At 38.4% G+C, this 16,428-nt stretch overlaps 1 protein-coding gene across 1 annotated transcript in view; it reads left to right on the top strand.

Moving 5' to 3' along the window:
* The window catches only part of LOC148874684 (S-adenosyl-L-methionine-dependent methyltransferases superfamily protein), a 48,309-nt gene that overhangs the window by 14,804 nt on the left and 17,077 nt on the right, over positions 1-16,428 (top strand). The window contains exons 9-15 of the mRNA XM_088964463.1: positions 65-113; positions 230-503; positions 8,095-8,216; positions 8,418-8,498; positions 8,584-8,658; positions 11,545-11,750; positions 11,843-11,993. Of these exons, the coding sequence (XP_088820589.1) occupies positions 65-113; positions 230-503; positions 8,095-8,216; positions 8,418-8,498; positions 8,584-8,658; positions 11,545-11,750; positions 11,843-11,993 (958 nt within the window). The remainder of the gene's footprint in view (positions 1-64; positions 114-229; positions 504-8,094; positions 8,217-8,417; positions 8,499-8,583; positions 8,659-11,544; positions 11,751-11,842; positions 11,994-16,428) is intronic.

Genomic DNA, 16,428 nt, shown 5'->3' with positions numbered 1-16,428 from the left:
ATGGCACTATATAATTTTAGTGATTTAATGGTACTTCTTCTCATTTTTGGGTTTCTATGTGCAGTTTCATGATGGCCAATGATGGTGTCAAGCAACGGCACATTGTTCAACAGGTTCAGTAATCAAAGATACTACTTTTGTTTTCAACTGCTGACATTGACGTTATGGCTGTCCATGAAACTTGATCACTTTTCTAGTTCTTCACTTACTAGCCTTTTATGCCATATAGGTCACATCCACCCTAACTGGACCAATAGTTGTTGAAGATGTAATTTATGAAAATGGTGATGGTGATGGAAATGGCCCCATTGCATCAAAACATTCAGTGTTTCGTTGTCTTACTTTCCAAAGAAGCCTGGGTTTAGTGCAATCTGAAGCTTTGATAACAAGAGGACACTCCCAGAAAATTCCAGCTGAAGCAGAGAGGAAGAAAGTCAGCTCATCCAAATCTCGGAAAAAAGGGAGCCTGAGAAAAAATGATTGCCGTATGTCATTAATTGATGGTAACTAGTTCACTCCTTATTACCATTTTATGTTTTAAGGCATTGCTGCACAAAGGTGTGATTCTTTTCTCTTTTCCTACATGAAGGTGTAAACTTCTCTCTTTCTTTCTCTTCCCCCTCACTCTCACATCCTACCTGGCTCTGTCTCTCTCTCTCTGTCTCTCTCTCTCTCTCTCTTTTGTTCTTCTATTTATTTATTTATTTTTTGATAACTTTTGTTCTTTTATTTTGGGAAGTGCAACTTAGGATAATTTAGGATTTTGGAGAAATTTGGGGGGGGGGATTTCATTGGTTTTGATGCGACTTTTATGAATTTTGGACGAATTGGTTTCATATTTTGTGGATTCTGAAATGACTTCTACAATTTGATTTTCTGAAGTTCACATCTTCATTAATATCTTTTGTTGTAGGAAACCCAGGAAATTCCAGAACTGGAGGGTTTTTGGAAATAATGAGGTTGAATATTTGATGGTGTATTCTAGGAGTTATTATTGTTGCAAAGAGCGATACCATATTTCTACTTGGGACAAATGAATCTTGAATTGGAAAGGATTCCAAAGTGGTGGTAGAGTGGATGGAAGCTAGGTAAGGCCTGTAAGATGTAGACAATTGATTAGGGAGGTGATATCTCTTGCCTCTAGGCTGAGGCTGTGCACTTGGGTAAGAAGATTTGCAAATGATATGGTGGGGGCTTTTTGAACCAGGGACCAGGTCCTTTGGGCACAGGTTAATGGTATATGTTTATGTTTACTGGATTCAGGGCTTAGTCTCCTCTCGATGAGGGAGTGTATGTCTGTATCCAACCTTTTATCTCAATTGATAAATGCTATCTAATCCAATGTTCTAAAAAGGTGCGTCTCAGGTGTTCTTAGGGACACAAGTGAGCACATTTTAAGGCATTCATCTCACTTCAGTGCAGACACAACCCCTTTCAGGCATGTGCCTTGTCCTAGGGGACCTTTTATAAATTATTTTTGGTTATTTTTTTAGTACATTCTTGCGTGTTTTACATGTTTATGGTAGTCTATTAACTTTTAAATTACCTTTTATTGGTGCTTGTGCACTAGTAATGGTCTATTAACTTAAAAAAAATCAAAAATCAAAGAGCTATTGAATACCTGAAGCCCTACTTGTTGCGGATAAGATCTCAGATAGAAAAATTTCAACTAAGGAAGCAACAATGGTAGAACTGATCTTTGATCCCTAAACTTCAAATTGAGTGGACTCTGTCCAAAATCATAAAACCAACCCCCTTATATATACAAGCTAAAGGTTCTGGTTGGTAGACTTGGGATTGTTTGGAGTTTACTAGAAGATAGGCAAACACATTGGGAGTTTACATGCTTGAATTGTTGAATGCTTGAAGCACTTTGCTAAACTACTAAACCCCCCATGTGTGTTTTCTTTTACTTTTACTCTGGAATGTTTTCAGGAGAAAGAGAGAAAGAGGAAGAAAAGAGAGGAGAGCAGAGGTGAATCATCTCTTTCTCTCTCTCTCTCTCTCTCTATATATATATATCCCTCAATCAATTTGTATATGCTGAATATTAAAAGGTCTAGAATTACATGGGTGCCCCTAGTTAGGTGGTTGACCCAAAGAACATAAGAAACATTAAGTATTGTGGCCCATAAAGAATGCCCACTATAGCTGAAATAAAAACTATTGAATAGATAAACAAAACTAAGGCCCATTTGGCCCAACCTCTCTACACTCACCCTCAAGCTGAGCATAGATGTCAATAATGCCCAATTTGCTTACATAGTGTTGGAACTTTGCCTTAGGAACTCCCTTGGTCAAAATATCTACTAACTGTTCCTCTGAAGAAATGAAAGGAAGACGCATTTCCCCTGGGGCCACTTTCTCATATGAAGTGTCTGTCTACCTCAATGTGCTTAGTTTTATCATGTTGAACCGGTTTATGAGCAATGTTAACGGCGGTCTAATTATCACAATACAACATCAATGGCCTATCATAAGCAATGCCTATCTCTTCTAGGAGAGATTTAAATCATAACGTTTCAGAAACCCCATGGGCAATTGCCCTATACTCTGCCTCAACTGAAGATCGAGCAACCATAGATTGTTTCTTACTCCTCCAGGAGACAATATTTTCAGGTACCATGGTACAATAACCCAATGTGGATCTTCTGTCATCTATACTACCTGCCCAATCAACATTTGTGTAGGCCTGGAACTTCATATGGCCATTCTTGGCAGTGTATACCCTTCCCAAGAGTTCCTTTAAGATAACATAGCACCCTTTCTGCTGCAGCCATACGTGTGTCTCTAGGGGCATCCTTCAATTGGCCAACACTCACAACATAAGAAATGTCTGGCCGTGTCATACAAAGGTATTGAAGCTTCTCCAACAATCTTGGAAACACTCACCTGTCAATTAAGAGCTCTTCATCATCAGCCAAGAGCTTATGATTCACATCATTAGGAGTGGAGACTTATTTGGCACCAAGCTTCCTAGTCTCAATGAGAAGATCCAACACATACTCAGAGTTAAGGAAGAATTTGAGGTCATGAATTTCCTGTGTATCACTACCTATAGCAACAATGTCATCTACATATACAATGAGGAAGATGACTTGAGAAGCTTTTCTCTTCATAAACAGAGTATGGTCAGACTGAGTTTGAGCATAACCAATTGAATAAGAGCAGTCTGGAATCTATCAAACCAAGCACGAGGGGATTTTTTTAGTCCATAGAGTTTTCTTCAATTTACATACCTTATCTTACATCTCCTTACCATACATTCTAGGTAGAAGGGACATATACACCTCTTCAGTCAAATCACCATTCAAGAAGGCATTTTTGACATCAAATTGATAAAGGGGCCAGTCCTAGCTCACTATTAAAGACAAGAAAAATCTCATAGATGTCATCTTAATCTTTATTCTTCTCTAGAAATCTCCCCCAACTGGGCAACATCAATTTTCAGTTGATCAGCAACTTAATTTTCCATACACACTGTGTATGGGCCTAAAAGAGAAAAGCAAGAAGTGGGAGCTTGCTTTGATACCAAGAAGAAATATAATCCAGCAATAATCTTGATTTTAGAGAAGAAAATAAAGAAGAAAAAGAAGGAAGAAAATGATGTTCAGGAGAGAGAGAAAGAGTATAAAAAGAGAGGAGAGGGGATCTGAATTGCGTCGTTCTCTATCCCAAAATCAATTTATATATGGTGAATATTAAAAGGTGCAGAATTACATGGGTGCCCCTAGTTAGGTGGCTGAACCAAAGAACATAAGAAACATTAAGTATTCTGGCCCATAAGGAAGACCCACTAAGGCTGCAATAAAAATTACTGAATAGATAAACAAAACTAAGGCCCATTCAGCCCAACCTCTCTACATTATTTATTTTTTAAAATTTAAAAAACTCATGCCTTACTTTGTCTGGCATGTCTTGCCTTGTGCCTTCGGTGTTAGAAGGTCCTTGTGCTTTTCTTTCACCTCCTGCTTTTAAAACACTGATCTAACCTTATAGTGACCAAAACTGCAGAATGTAAAGAGTTTCTGGTTGTCAATGATTGTGGAAGCATATGCAAATGTCTTCCCTGTCATAGAGATAGGGGCTCCTCCTGTTAGGTAACACTCATATATTGACAATTTCAACTTGTATGTCTGACAAAATCATAGATTAATGTAAATCAAGAAGGTTACATACGAAAGGAAGAAGATGCCAACAATTAATATTATGTTTGGGTCAAATTGAACTGGCGGTGCAAAATTACAAAGACAAATTGGACATAAGGAACAATAGTTATTGCAGAACGGGACCAAATCTTATTAATGGCATATGAAAATGGAACTACCCTTCACCCTCAAGCTTTTCAGGTCATGTGATTTGGTGAATGACAAAGGACAGGCTATATGAATCTTCTTCCAACTGTTGAACTCTATCAAAAGTCAATCAAGTTTTGGCTTTACATCCTTCACATCATTTTTCACTAGCCTGACCATGTACTTTTGGCCTTCCCCTTGCTCTCTTAGAGACTTCTATTTGCGTCAAGTCATTTCTCTAGGTGCAGTTGTTGGCCCTCTTTACACATGGACAAACCCTTTCAGTTGATTTTCCCTCAGATGCATTTGTTTAATTTACACACACACACACACACACCAATCTTGCCCCTCCAAATTGGCATCCTCATCTTTCTGTTTTTTTAGAGAATGGTAAAGTATTTCATTAAATAAACTAAACCTGTATACAGACCTTGCCCAGTAAGGCACTGGACAAGGCAAGTATTAAATTTGTACATCACAAAAACAAAAAACCACTATTCCCCAAATCATACAAAAATACTGCTATGATCAGAAAAAAGAGCTAAAAGGAAGATTTTTGAATGACTTGTGTGTTGTCACCCATGAATATATCCTACCTCAATTGCCTTTTAGAACTATCTCTTCTGAACTAAACTTGTCTTCAAAAAGGCTCCTGTTTTTCTCTTTCAAATTGTCCACAGCACTGCTGCTGGTACAACTTTCCAAACAATCCTTCCTTTCCTTGACAAGCCACCCACCTTCCTGCTCTCTAGCAAAGCCATCAAATCCCTTGGTAAACACAGCTGAGTTCCAATCCCCTCAGAGATTTCATCCATATCTCCCAAGTGAAGCTACAGTGCAAAAAAATGCTCCACCTCCTTATAGTTGTTGCCACTCAGCACACATCTACTGGGTTCTACCATGAAACTTCTCTTTGATAATTTGTCATCTGTTAGGCACTTCCTCAAAACTGTCACCCACACAGATTTTGAGGGGAGCAGCTGATCTCCAGACCTTATCTTCAGTGAAAGAATCCTCCTCACCATTATACTGTCTGTTATAAAAAAGATTTGACTGAAATTTCCTGACTTCTCCCCTAACCAAATTCTCTTATCCCTCCTTGCATTGTCCACCCTAACTGTATTAAGGATCTGCATCAATTCTTCCCATTGCTCCACTTCCCAATCGTTTAGGTTCCTTCAAAAAATTGGATTCCAAATTCTCACACCTCCTTCCTGTGAGAACACCTCTGATACCAAACATTCCTTGTTGAGAGAAACTAAAATTCCAAACTTTCCTTGTTGATAAAGTTGGAAATCTGTCCATGAGAGGGCTACCCCCACACCATATCTCTTGCCAGAAACCAACTCTTGACCCATCCACACTATACTCCCACACCTCCTTCCTGAGAAATTCTCCAATCAAAAGCTGGTGAATTTTGATTGGATATCAATGAAATTTGGGATTCAAGGAATGGAGATTTGGTGGAATTGGGATTTGAGAGATTGTCAGGGGGCATTTTGACTTTATGGCTTGTGGGATATAGGGCAAGGTTGGTTTTACAAGGGAGCTGCTTAATTCCAGTGGTGCTGGAGAATGTAGGTTCAAAGACAAAAGTGAGGCTTCATCCTGGATCATCAAAATAAAATTCTTAGGAGCTGCATTCCTTTTGCTATTTGTTGGGAGTTATGGAAGGAAAGAAATAGAAGAATTTTTTAGGGGAAGGTGAAGAGCAAGGTAAAAATAGTGGTGGTCATCAGTTCAAGGCTTGTGGATTTGGTTTTTTCTTCCAAAATTTTTGGCTGCAAATTGGAAGATTTTGGTTCAAAATTTTGGTCTTCTCTATCGGTTTATCGTGTGGGGTTTGAGTTTTACGGATTTTAGTTAGTTTTTTTTTTTTTTGGAGTTTTATCTTTTGTATGGCTGGGTGGTGACTCCTTGTCACCCTTGACAATTAAACCTTTTTTTCATTAATAATTTTTCTTTCTAATTTATCTTCAAAAAAAAAAAAAAGAAACCACTCTTGAACCATCGCCTACTTCCAGCTTTATCCCATTTGAAATCCCTTGCTGCTTTCTGTATGCCCCTCCACGCTGCACATCCATAAACTGTGTTCCATATTTTATTTCTGGTCATTTGATGTAATGACCATAATTTTTATACCAGTAACTGTGATCATTGTTCTATTAAAGTATTACCAATAGAAATAAAGAAGGCACAGAGATAACATTACATGTAGATATCAGTGGGTGGGTAGGGAGGCAAAAGCTTTGGCTGATTATCTTGCTCAAAAGGGGTCTACTAGGGATTGTTTATTATGGGCAGCCTTGTAATCTTTATTTCTGATCACTTGTAATGTTTAGGGGAGGCTGCATCTCGTGCCTCTCCAAGGAACCTTGTAAAGTTTTATTCCTCTTGATTAATGAAATCATTTTCAACTATCCAAAAAAAAAAAGAGCTAGCCCATTAATCTCCCTACATTTTCTATCAGAACAAAGTACAAAAGAAAAACCTTAACCCAGAAGACAAGTACCCCAGTTAGAGACTTTCTTCTGACTCCCTCTGTCTAGGGAATTGGCAAGAGAGTTTATGCTGATTGTTCGGTCCAGAAGAATCTTGCTTCAGGTGAATGCCAAGGTTTAGCCTCCCTGATCTGATGTTTTAGATATCAGGGAACTGTAGATCCATTTCTCAGCCAACTAAATATTGTCTTTGAGTACCTTTTCATTGTCAGATTCTCATACCTATGGACCTTTGCAATCATATGCCTAGTATAGTAGTATTGCTTCCCTTATTGAGTTATTTGAGTCTTCAATACCTATGGAGCCTGAGAAAATCACTCAAAACCAGAATAGGTAGAAAACCATTGTTTAGGAACCAGTGTTTAGGAAATAGGACCAGGCCCAGCAGTCGAACAAGTTGAACCGTGACTGGTCATATGTCTGGTTTGGTTGCACCCTAGAAACCGAAATAGGTAGAAAACCACTCAAAACCAGTTGACTGGCCGGTTTAACTGGAAAACTGGTGAACCGGTCCCTGTTTCCTAAAACCGCTTGGGTCTCAAATGTATGGAATTTTCAAAATGTAAATAACAAGATATGGTTGCATGTTGGGGGACATCTCAGGTGTAACTCTTCTGTTCCTTCTAGTTGAGGCTGATGCGACTATTTATTATTCTCTAAGGATATCATTGATATTGAACATGGTGAGTTCCTCCAAAGTCTTTTCCCAATGAATGGCTAATGGAGATAAGTCAAGTCTAGGGACTTAGATTTAATGGAGAATGCTCTTGCATTCTGCTATTCCCAAATTGTCCTAAAAGTGGCTGCTCTTGTGCATTTCCAAAATATTTTTGTCCTTTTTTTCTTGGGATTTGGGAAAAAGGATGGTCAGCATAGTGTGTCTATACATTGACTAGTAAAACACCTAACACCAAACAGCAAAAAGAAAGAAGGAAATGTACCCAATGCTAACAACAAATGGATAGGCGATTAGCAAATGTTGGTGGTCTCACAGCTTCCCTTGTAAAAAAGCACAAATGGGGTGAGACGGTTCAAGGACTTCTTCCTTGGAATGGACCTCAAAGAATTATATTCTACTCTATTATATCTTATTAGCATAGATTTCAGTTGTTTCCTTCCATTCATGCATATACTGTGGCACATGTTAATTATTTCCTTATAATGGTGGGGAAGCTTGCCATGGTATTTGGTTTCATTTCCTATCCATATAGCTTCTCTCTCTCTCTCGTGGCATTTGGTGTATTTGCAAAATTTTGATTGGTCTTGTGATGCTGTTACTCAGTTTTCCAATGTTTTAGAATCCAGGAGCAATCTCAAAGTTGATCATAACTACCTGGCTAGCTCTTATCATATTGGGATCATTTCTGGGTTTACGTTGATTGCATCAAATCTGGAAAGTGCAATATCATCGGGAAAAATGGTAAGTTGTTTTGTTGATTTTCACTTGTTTTTTTGTGGTGTTTGGAATTCTTTCGCAGTGGGAATATTTTTAGTTACGTTTGCTTTATGAATCTTGATTGCAGTGATGGGTTGGTTTGTTCTCTGAATCTTTTAACCTCTTCTGGCATTTAGCTTTCATTTTACATTTATTGGTACACCTAAAATGTTTAGTATTTCACAGGTTAAAGCAGTTATTATTGGTCTAGGAGCTGGCCTTCTTCCCATGTTTCTGCGAGCATGCATGCCGTTTCTGGACATTGAGGTAATACTGAGTCTGCATTTTATTTTTCCACAAGTATTTTTCACAATTGTTTAGTATTTGGAACTCATCTGATCCATTCATACAGGTGGTGGAATTAGATCCTGTAATTTCAGATCTAGCAAGGGACCATTTTGGCTTCACTGAGGATAAGCAGTTGAAGGTGGTACCTGAAATTCCTTAAATGGTTTCTTTTAGTTAACGTATCAGTCAACTATCCTTGTCTTTTCTTATCAGTGACTAACCATTGTATTAACTATCTTGGAAATTGTTTCTATGGCTCAGTTTGGAAAGAGTACAAATACAAGTATGTACAGTGCAAATACATACAAAATAATACAAAATGGAGGGTTTTGCACTGTCCATATTTGTATTTGTACTCCTTCCAAACTGAGCCTATGTTCCATCATTATTTTTCTCGAGGATATATGTAGATTTTGAGAAAGAATTAAATGTATTTTTACAAGATTGTTAATGTGCCAAGCCCCCAAGTGGTGTCTTAACTCCTTTTTATCAGTCCTCCCAAGCTTTGAAACCATGTTATAATCATGATCCATGGGAAATTAATCCCCAAAACAGTTGGTTTCTGTGCACCCCTTGCCTAACTAGTGCATTAGATATCCCATTGGTAGATCTCTTCACCCAGTTGAAACTTGTACACATTTCTCCAGCCAGCTGTGTTGCCTCTCTTTTAATGCATCTGTACATCCAAGAGCATTCCTTGGTGTTCTCCTTCCAGCTCACCGCTCCCTACCACCTTAGAGTCACCTTCCACCACTAGATTTCTGAAGTTCAATGATCTGACCAACCTCAATCCTTGCGGTAATGCATGTGGTTCAGTCCTAGTGAGGTCTCCATCCCCTATGGGTCCTGAAAACATCTTGAGTATACCGTTCAACTGTCTCTAGTTCAGTCCTACAACCATCAAAATTCAACTTTATGTGTCCTCTTGTCAGTGGTATCCAGTTGAAAGTCACTCTTGGCCGAGGAAGATGATGCAGTCTTGTTCCAGCACCTAAAAAAAGTTAAATGAGAAGTGCACTAATGCTGGCCTAATTTTTACTGATTTCAATTTATGACTTCGATGGAGATGCTTTCAATGACTTGCCTCTTTTGAATGATATTTGTGTGAAATATTCTTAAGTTTCTTGCTTCCCAAATTGTTCAAAGCACTGCAGCCCTAGTACATCTCCACAAAGTTTTTCCTCTCTTTTTGGTGCAGACAAAAAAGGAGGTCTTGGAAATCTCTTCCAAACACAATGGAGGATAGGGGTGCTCACGGTTCGGTTAATCAAACTGTGGGCTACTTTTTAAAATTGAACTGATACTACCGGTTTTTGCAATTCCTCGAACCAAAACCAAACTGGTACCACCAGTTAATCACAATCTTCAGTTTGGGTTTTCGGTTTTTTTTGAGCACCCGTAATGGGGGAATCCACTTGCATCAAAAGAGAGAAGAAAAATTCTCAAATACCTAGCACAAAAGAACAGGAGATTAACAAATAGTAAGGGGACTCACAACTAGCTTTGAATAGAAAAGCACATATTAGGTGGAGGGCACCAATAAGGTCTCCTTTGGAGAGAGTCACAAGTATTGATCTTCACATGAAAAGTCTCCTAGTAAAAGGCCCTTTTTTAGGCCGTACCTGAACTCTCCATATAGTCTTTACTGGAAACTTCCAAAGAGACCTTGGACTCCTCAACAAAGCCATGAAGAAAGCTACAAGAAAAAGAACCAAAGGGCACATTTATAAAAAAAAAGGAGCCAGAAGGGCATGCAGTCCAACTCTTGGAGTCTAGTTTAGAAGGGTCTAGGACAAAACCCTCTAGCAAGGAAATGAGTGATAAGATATTGGCCACTTTGTCATCCCTCAGCCCTTCTCAGACCAAGGTCCCAAACAAGTCCATTGATGGAAAGACACAAAGGGCAATAAAACAAAACTTTTTCAAGAATAAAGAGAATAATCTAGGAAACTTGTCTCTTAAAAGTTTGCTCCCCCTCACCATAAGTCAGTCTAAAACAAATTATAGAACCACAGCAAGCATCATCCTTTATGTATCACAAGAAAAGTATAGCAAATTGCTTTCCAAGGAAGGGAAAAGGAGGTTCTTGCATGTAAGCTCGCATCCCAACCACTTAACAACAACCTATGGATACTTATAATGGAGTTCCACAAACTACTACTATCGTTAGGAAAGCTACCCAACCTGGACCCTCTTCTACCTTAGATTTACAGTCTCCCACTTAATCATTATGCCTACTTTTTTTTTATAAACAAGTACATGCACTTGCAACCCAGTTTTGGCCATTATGATTGTATATAGAGCTAAAATAAGGCTCTTAAACCCTGTGCTTGCATGTGGTTGAACCATGGAGGTCATAAATATTTGTCATTTAAGTTGTATTTAAATAATTTCTTGATTTATTATGTGGTTTAATAGTTTCTAATTAAAATGTAGCTACATAATATTTTGGAATTAGTTATTTATAAATACATTGTACATGTATATATTACATATCTGGGACAGACATTGTTAATGACCATTTTATTGTAATATATGTATATGGTTATTTATTTTTATTACCTAAACAACACCGGTTGTTGCAGAGCAATTGGCTTGCTTTGCTAGGGTAAAGCATCTAGATGTTGCCTGGTTGTTGCAACTACACTTATTTCTTATCAGGGGTTGCTTCTGGAAGAACATTAAAGTCAGGAAGGTTTAGACCACTTCCCAGTTTATCTCCTGGGAGATAAGTCTGATCTTTGAGTGCTCTTGTACTATATTGGTCTTATCCTAAATTAGAAAAAATATATGCAAGGGGTGCAGACAGGTTTATGGATCAATATATCAGATGATTAAGATCATTTGACTTGGCTGATATTTTTTGACTTATTAAATAGTTGACAAGGTTGTTCTTTTTTGACATATTAACTAATGGTGAATCCCAATGTCCTTATCATATTGCATGTCCACCATTTTATCACAGTGCTGGGGAACATTTTATATGAATACATTCAATCTTCTAAATCCTTCTGAATTGTTATAGGTACTAATTGCTGATGGAGTCGAGTTTGTTAGAAAGGTGGCAATTGGGGCATCTTCTAAGGTGAATGCTGATATTGAAAATTCTGATGCTCTTTCAAAAGAACGTCCTACTTTTCCTAATGGGAGTCCAACTAAGTCACCTGCATGTGGCAAGAGCAGTCATAAAATTGACATTCTAGTTGTTGATGCCGACTCTTCAGACTCAAGGTAATAGTAGTTGTTGAACGTATTTTCAAATCACTTTCTCAATCAATAAGCAATTGTTTTTGATGTGCTATTTCTTGTTTTCTTATGTGCAGCTCTGGAATAACCTGTCCCCCTGCTGATTTTGTGGAAGAGTCTTTTCTTTTATCTGTGAAGGAATCCCTTTCTGAAGGAGGTCTCTTTGTTATTAATTTGGTTTCAAGGTCCCCGACCATTAGAGAGATGGTTGTTTCAAGGATGAAAGTGGTAAGAATAAAACTAATCCCCAACAATAAGGTATCAACAATTTGAGCAACGAGCTCAATTGGGTAGTACACACCATGACTTTAAGTGTTTTTCTCCTACTTGTCCACCCAAGGAAAGAAAAGGGAGGGAGGGAATCATTGTGCCAATTTTTCCTAAAATATTTCCTTTGCCAAATTATAATCAGTTGAGCTTTTGTACCCAACTGATAGAGCTTTTTCTAGCTGACTATAATGTTTTCCATCTGTCTGGAAGAATATATATAGAGCTTTGTTTTTAATTTTATTTATTTATTATTGAAGATCCACATGAAACCTCTACCACTTGATGGGTTGCACCTTCTTTTTGGGCATGAATGGTTAATACCTAATTGGTTAGGGTGGGCTTTACAGGACCTCTTGTTATGAAGAAAAATCCTGTGTGAGGACTGAGGTAGTGATGATGCTTCAGGCCCGAACAATAAGTTTCCTTAAGTTGCTGGCTAAGTTATAAGTTAGCCAAGTGGTCAGCTACTTATTTATTCTCTCTATGTATATTTGAACCAACAACATAATTCTACCCATTCATTTTTGATTCTCCAATTGAATTCTGTAGTGTTAAAGTGATTTTACAAAACAGATGAAAATTACACCTACAGTAATTCAGATAATGCAAGAAAAGAGAGAAAGAGAAAGAAGAAGAAAATAAGTTTCAGCAATAGGTTGTGGAAGAAGAAAAGAAGGGAAGAGAGAAAAGAAAAATTCAAACCTCTCTCTCTAGCCCCCTTTCATCACTTTTATTAGTAGTTCTAAGTCTGAGTACAATTACTTGGATGCCCACACTAAAGAAATAGTTAAAGAAGGTCCATAACTAAGAAACATAACTTTTAAACACTACTTAAAGGAAATAAAGAACACTAGGATCCATTCGACCCATTCTCACACTCACTACTCCCCCTCAAGCTGAGCATAGATGTCAATCATGCCCAACTTGCTTACATAATGTTGAAGCTTTGCCTTTGGGACGCCCTTAGAAGATTTTCTAAATGCTCTTTTGATGCAATTGAAGGTAGGCACATCTCGCCTGAAGCCACTCTCTCCCGTATAAAGTGTTTGTCTACCTCAATGTGCTTAGTTCTATTGTGTTGAGCTGGGTTGTGAGCAATGTTAATAGCAGCTTGGTTATCACAATACAACATTAGTGGCTCGTCACATGAAACACTCATCTCATTAAGGAGAGATCTAAGCCATAACAACTCAGAAATACCATGGGCCATAAGCTCTATACTCAGCCTCAGTTGAAGATCTAACAACCACTGATTGCTTTTTGCTTCTCCAGGAAACAATATTTCTGGCTACATAGCACAATAACATAATGTGGATCTCCTGTCATCCACATTTCCTGCCATTCAGCATCTGTATATGCTTCTACCTTCACGTGTCCATGTTTAGCAAATAATATACCCTTCTCGGGGGTTCCCTTAAGGTAGCATAACACCCTTTTTGCAACAGCCATATGTATGTCTCTGGGAAGCATGCATGAATTGGCTGATGACACTCACAGCATATGAAATGTCTGGATGAGTCATACATAAATAAAGAAGTTTCCCCAGTAATCTCTGAAACACTCTCCTGTCAGTTAAAAGTTCTCCATCACTAGCTGAGAGTTTATGATTCACATCAATAGGGGTAGAGGCAGGTTTAGCTTCAAATTTTCTAGTCTCAGTAAGAAGGTCTAGCATATACTTCCGTTGAGAAATAAAGATACCTTCTTTGGACCTAGCAACCTCAATGCCTAGAAAATACCGCAACTCCCCTAAATATTTAATTTCAAATTCAGAATTGAGAGACTTCTTGAGAGCACTAACTTCTTCTGTATCACTGCCAGTAACCACAATATCATCTACATAAACTATAATGAATGTCACTAGAGTGCCTTTTCTCTTAATAAAAAGAGGGTATGATTTGATTGAGTCTGTGTAGTCGAACTGAACAAGAGCAGCCCTAAACTTGTCTAACCAAGCACATGGAGATTGTTTCAGGCCATTAAGTGATTTCTTCAATCTACACACCTTACCCTGCATTTCCTTGCCATAGATGCCAAGAGGAAGGAACATATATACCTCTTAAGTGAGATCACCATTCAGGAATGCATTCTCAACATCAAATTGATACTAAGGCCAATTAGGATAAAAGAACTCTTACTGAAGTCATCTTAGTAACTGGAGAAAAGGTCTTAGTGTAGTCTATCCATATACCTGGGTATATCCCTTGGCAACAAGCTGAGCCTTATACCTCTCAATTATCCCATTTGCATGATACTTGGTGGTGAAAGCTCACTTGCACCCAATAGGTTCCTTCCCAGCTGGCAAGTCAACAATATCCCAGGTATTGTTTTTATGAAGGGCTTCTATTTCAGACTCATAGCATCCCTGGCTAAGGCTTTTGAAATAGACTTTGGGATGGATTGAGAGGAAATGTAGGGTAGAAAGGCATAGTAGGATGGGGACAACAAGCTGTAGGAAAGGTGTTTGGAAATACAATGAGCTGTACATTTCCTCTTACCTTTTCTCAAAGCAATGGGTAGGTCAACATTAGGAAAGAGGACTGCAAAGGGAGATTTTGACCCACAGACTCGAGAAGGCATGCAATTAATAAGGTAGGTAGCTGTTAAAACTGCATCACCCAAACTTCATAGGAACATGGGTAGCAAAAAGAATGCTCCTTGCAACTTCCACAATGTGTTTGTTTTTCCTTTTCGCTACTCCATTTTGTTGTGGAGTGCGTTACAAGAATTTTGATGAATAACCCCAAACTTCTCAAGATAGGAGGTAGTAAGGTCCTTCTCAAAATATTCCTTAGCACTGTCTGACCAGAATATTTTGATGTGGGTATTAAACTGAGTGAGCATGTGTTCATGGAACTGTTGCATAAGTTTAGGTACTTCGGCTCAGGAGCGCATAAGGTAAATCCAAGTACATCGTGAAAAGTCATCATTAAATAGGATGGAATATTTATACCCACCCATACATGGTAAATGGTAAGGCCCCCACACATCAGAGTGAACAATATTAAAATGAATAGTTGATCTTTTATTACTTGAAGGATAAGTGTTCTTACAATGCTTTGAGAACTCACAAGACTCACAATGAAGACTCGATAGACTAATTCCTTTAAATAACTCTGGAAACAACTTAATCAATGAAGAAAAGGACAAATGACCCAAACAACTATGACATAACATAATACGACTAGTGGACTCTGAAACAAATGCAGTTCTCTTAGGTTGTACTTGACTTTGCTCAAACATGTCTAATAGATAAATCCCATTTGCCTCATGGCCACTCCTAATCACCTTCTGAGATTCCATGTTCTGAAAAACACAACATGAAGGAAAAAGGGTCACACTGCAATTAAGGGATTTAGTCAAATTACTAACTGAAAGCAAATTGGTATTAAGTTTCCGTACACGAAGAACAAATGATAAGGTTAGGGCATTAAAGGTTTTAATGTCTCCCTTTCCCGTGATAGGGGCTAGAGAGCCATCGACAAGGGATATCTTATCTCGACCAAAAAGAAGTTGGTAAGAGGTGAATAGTTGTGAAACACTGGTCATATGGTTAGAAGCACTAGAATCAATTGTGCAAGGGGTTTTATGAGTACCTGAGATAGAAGCATGATGTGCAGTGGCATGAATGCCTAAGTGGGCATATGTAGAGGAAGGAACAATCTTTGAAGGAGCTATAGCAGTGGACTCCAAGTGACTGATGATTCGGCCATACTTCTCATATTCAGCTGACTCTCTCCACCCTATCCTTGTTCATCTTGCGAAGAGGTGGCTGCATTTGCATTTTCACCTTTTCCAGTTTCAACCCTTTTCCCACCTTTTTCTTTCTTGAATCTTGTAGGAACGAGATCTGGATGCAACTTCTAATATGTGTCTTTAGTATGTTTAGGCATTTTGCAGTATTCACAGGTAACATCTTTCTTCCCAGTGCTAACCTTCGGCTTCATCCCCGCATTAGCATAGTGATCAACCTACGGCTCAACAGACTGAATCTATCTTCTGCTCTCCTCACTACTCACCATAGCATATGCCTAAGATAAAGTCACCCCATCCTTTGCTAAAACATTCTGCCTCACAATATCATACTCTGAGTTGAGTCTGGTGAGGAACTCAAAGGCCCGATTTCTCTCCACCAACCTCCTATATGTTTTTGCATCCTTTGTGCAACTCCAAACAATTTGTGCAACCCCAAAGAGATTTCAGCATAGAGAAGTAGATTGCTAAGGGCTTCCCCCCTTGTCTAAGATTATTCACATCATGCTTCAATTTGTAGGCCCAAGCAACATTAAGCTTTTGGGAATAGGTCTTTGTGACACTTCCACACTTCTTTTGTAATTGCCATCCATAGGTAATGTTAACTAATATGTGGTTGCATAGAATTCACTAACCAACT

This window comes from Nelumbo lutea, chromosome 1 (assembly GCF_056320005.1).
Source record: "Nelumbo lutea isolate HS-2025 chromosome 1, American lotus-T2T, whole genome shotgun sequence".
NCBI classification, from domain to species: Eukaryota; Viridiplantae; Streptophyta; class Magnoliopsida; order Proteales; family Nelumbonaceae; genus Nelumbo; species Nelumbo lutea.
Note: the sequence above shows the minus strand (reverse complement) of the source record. Positions and strands in the feature narration are given on the sequence as shown.